We start from the raw sequence: 2,960 nt of genomic DNA on the forward strand, positions 1-2,960 counted from the left end.
GTATAGGGCTTCGCTACAAAATCAATAGACGTTGTAGGAATATCGATGGACCCGAATATCCAAAGGCTGTCAAATTTTTAAGCACGATGAATCGAATGTTCTTATGTCAAATTATGTTTGCCGAGGATGCCAAGTTTAGTTGATGAGCATACCATGGCAAGTTCCCCACGGTTCATTTTTTTTCCGGAAAATTAGCGAGCTCGCCAACTAGCAATGGCAACATAAATTATCACGAAAAACGTTCAATTGGGTGGAAAACATGCGCCAAATTTGTGCATCCTTGGCCGTTAAATCCATGTTACCCTACTACTAATTTAAGTGCATGAGTAGCTGTCACATGGAAATTACTGTCGTCACGAACTCGATCGGTCACGGTCGAGAGTGCAATGCACGCAATCACTCCAAGATCATTCACAGACGGAACCAACACGGCCCTGCAGGTAGGCATGCACCCGTCGACCCGTGTGTCGTCATAATTTTCAGGCGGGAAGCTGTTTAGAAACCGGACCATCGCTGAGGAAGGATCTAGGTCTCGAGACGGAATCGGCCAGGTTTGAAAGCGAAGTATTGAACCAGTGCATCCATCAGCCTTGAAACCTTTTCTACAATCAACCTACACAATTTCATCAAACATGTCATGTTTTGGACTTTTTCAAGTTCTGTTTGATATATACTGGCAATTAAAGTGCAACTCTAGGGCTTTCATGCATGCAATTCAATATCTCAACAACATATACATGAAATCATGGCCAAAACTGGGGTGTAGAATTCCATTTTCTTTATTTATCATATGTTTAGTCCTTCCGCAAGGAATATGGGTCGGTCATTTAATTTCTAAAAATGCAAATGAAGCTATAAAATTTTGAGACTTGGCATTGTGTCATGATATGACTCAAGGAATTTATGGTAAAAAATTGAGAACATTTCACAAAAGTTGCCATCCCGTGTCCAAAGTCTCGCTCGCGCACTAGCCAACTAGCGATCGAGTTTACGACCGTTTCTGCGCGCATGAGACATGAGAGCGAGGTCACGTCGCATTCGCGCCACCTTCACCTTGTCCTTGGATCCATCGTGCTCCCCACGTCCCCGCCCCATCCCGCTCGCCCGCCCGCTCGCTTGCTTTAAACCACCACGCAGGCACCGCACCCCCGGCCTCTCCAACCAGTCTCAGCTACGACAACCAACGGCGATAATGGCCGCGTTGCCGCAGCTGCTTCTGACCCTCTTGATCCTGCTGCTGGCCTCGACGCCGGCCGCGCGGGCCTCGTCGGTGACTTACCGCTGCGGCTGGTGCCCGCGCAGGTCCACCGCGTCCATCCTCCCTCCTGGCGCCGGCGCCCTCACCGGCGCCGCCTGCGGGTATGGTGGCCAGGCGGCGGAGATGGCCGTCGATGGGGGGTTCCACATTGCGGCCGTCAGCGCTGGTTTCTTCCGCGGCGGCCAGGCCTGCGGCGCCTGCTACCAGCTGAGGTGCAGGAGCCGGAGCGCGTGCGCGAAGGATGGCGTCAAGATCGTCGTCGTGGGCGAAGTGGCGGACACGAACATGACAGGTGGTGGTGCTGGTGGCCGCTTCCTGCTCACCAAAGACGCCTTCGCCGCCATGACCATGCCAGACCGTGCCGCCGAGCTCGCGGACGCGGCCGTCGACGTGGACTTCAGGAGAATTCCCTGCGCGTACAAGAGCAAGAACCTGGCGGTCAAAGTGGAGGAGACGAGCAGCAGGGACCGGGGCTACCTCGCCCTCCGCTACCTCTACCAGGGCGGCCAGACCGACATCGCCGCCGTCGAGGTCGCCCAGGCGGTCACCGGTTCGAGCGGCACCAACAACGAGGCTGCGCCGTCGCAGACAACGTGGCAGTACATGACGCGGCGTGAGGCGTCCCCGTCGGTGTGGCGCACGTCGCGCGTGCCGGCCGGTCCACTGCGGCTCCGGCTCGTGGTCACCGCGGGCTCCAGCGGCAAGTGGCTGCGCACCGACGGGGCGGTGCTTCCCGCGGAATGGCAGCCCGGCGCGGTCTATGACACCGGCCTGCGCATCACCGACGTTGCCGCAAACACCTGCGGCGGCGCCTCCTGCTCCTCCACGGACGAGGGCGACGACGCTGAGCAGCTCAGATGATACGCAGGCTCCACTGCATGTCGGAGCAGGAGGTCGAGCGGGTGACCGATCGATGGTCCATCGGAGCCGCCCTGCACGTCGACGGCGACGCCAGACACGCACATCTGCACCGGCCGGCCGCCGGAATATCGGTCGATGCTGCATGTACACTGTACAGAGACGTGTACATCGCAACGTACGACATGCATGCATGTCTGCACGGTCGACGACGAGTCCCGGTCAGGACAAAACCTCCATTGTCCCGCTCTAAACGGTCGACGACGAGGTTGGAGCGTAGCGTCACGTGTGGACTAATGCAGAGAAGAACATGTACATACCTCTGTTTTGGTCTTGGAATCACATGACAGTGTTTAATGTTTTGCGTAGCAGAATCTAAACGTAAGATCTGGATATAGCATGGACTGAGACTTCGTTATGTCTTAATCGATTGGGACTTAGCAAGACTGCTTCTTTTATCCTCCCTTCCCATCCCATCTTTGTTTTTGGTTTCAGTTTGTCTAATTCACATCTAGATGTTTTTTTAAGGATATCACATCTAAGCTCCCACAAATATATAATGCAACAACAAGAAACAAAAAAAACTAGGACAAAAAAAAAGACCACAAACAGAATGGAAATCAGCTTAGATGTGACATAGTTATGTAACATCTAGATGTGCCCTAGACAGACCCCTTTGATTTTGCCATATTTTTACATTGATCTTTGTCAAAGACGCCTTGAACTGTCCTGTGTTTCTTTGATAAGACAATAGGTATTGACTAAAAAAATTGAACATACAATTGCAGATGACCGGACACACTAACCCTATGAATGCACGCACACACCCACTAGTAGAAAAAGG

The 2,960-nt window shown here is 53.2% G+C and overlaps 1 protein-coding gene across 1 annotated transcript; it reads left to right on the top strand.

Moving 5' to 3' along the window:
• The first annotated feature begins 1,172 nt into the window (after nt 1–1,172).
• Nucleotides 1,173–2,643, top strand: LOC123172879 (expansin-like A4). Its single transcript, XM_044589780.1, has one exon. The coding sequence runs from the start codon at nt 1,193–1,195 to the stop codon at nt 2,117–2,119; it is 927 nt and encodes a 308-aa protein (XP_044445715.1). The 5' UTR covers nt 1,173–1,192; the 3' UTR covers nt 2,120–2,643.
• The last annotated feature ends 317 nt before the right edge of the window (nt 2,644–2,960 follow it).

The sequence above is a fragment of the Triticum aestivum genome, unplaced genomic scaffold (assembly GCF_018294505.1).
Source record: "Triticum aestivum cultivar Chinese Spring unplaced genomic scaffold, IWGSC CS RefSeq v2.1 scaffold179878, whole genome shotgun sequence".
NCBI lineage: Eukaryota > Viridiplantae > Streptophyta > Magnoliopsida > Poales > Poaceae > Triticum > Triticum aestivum.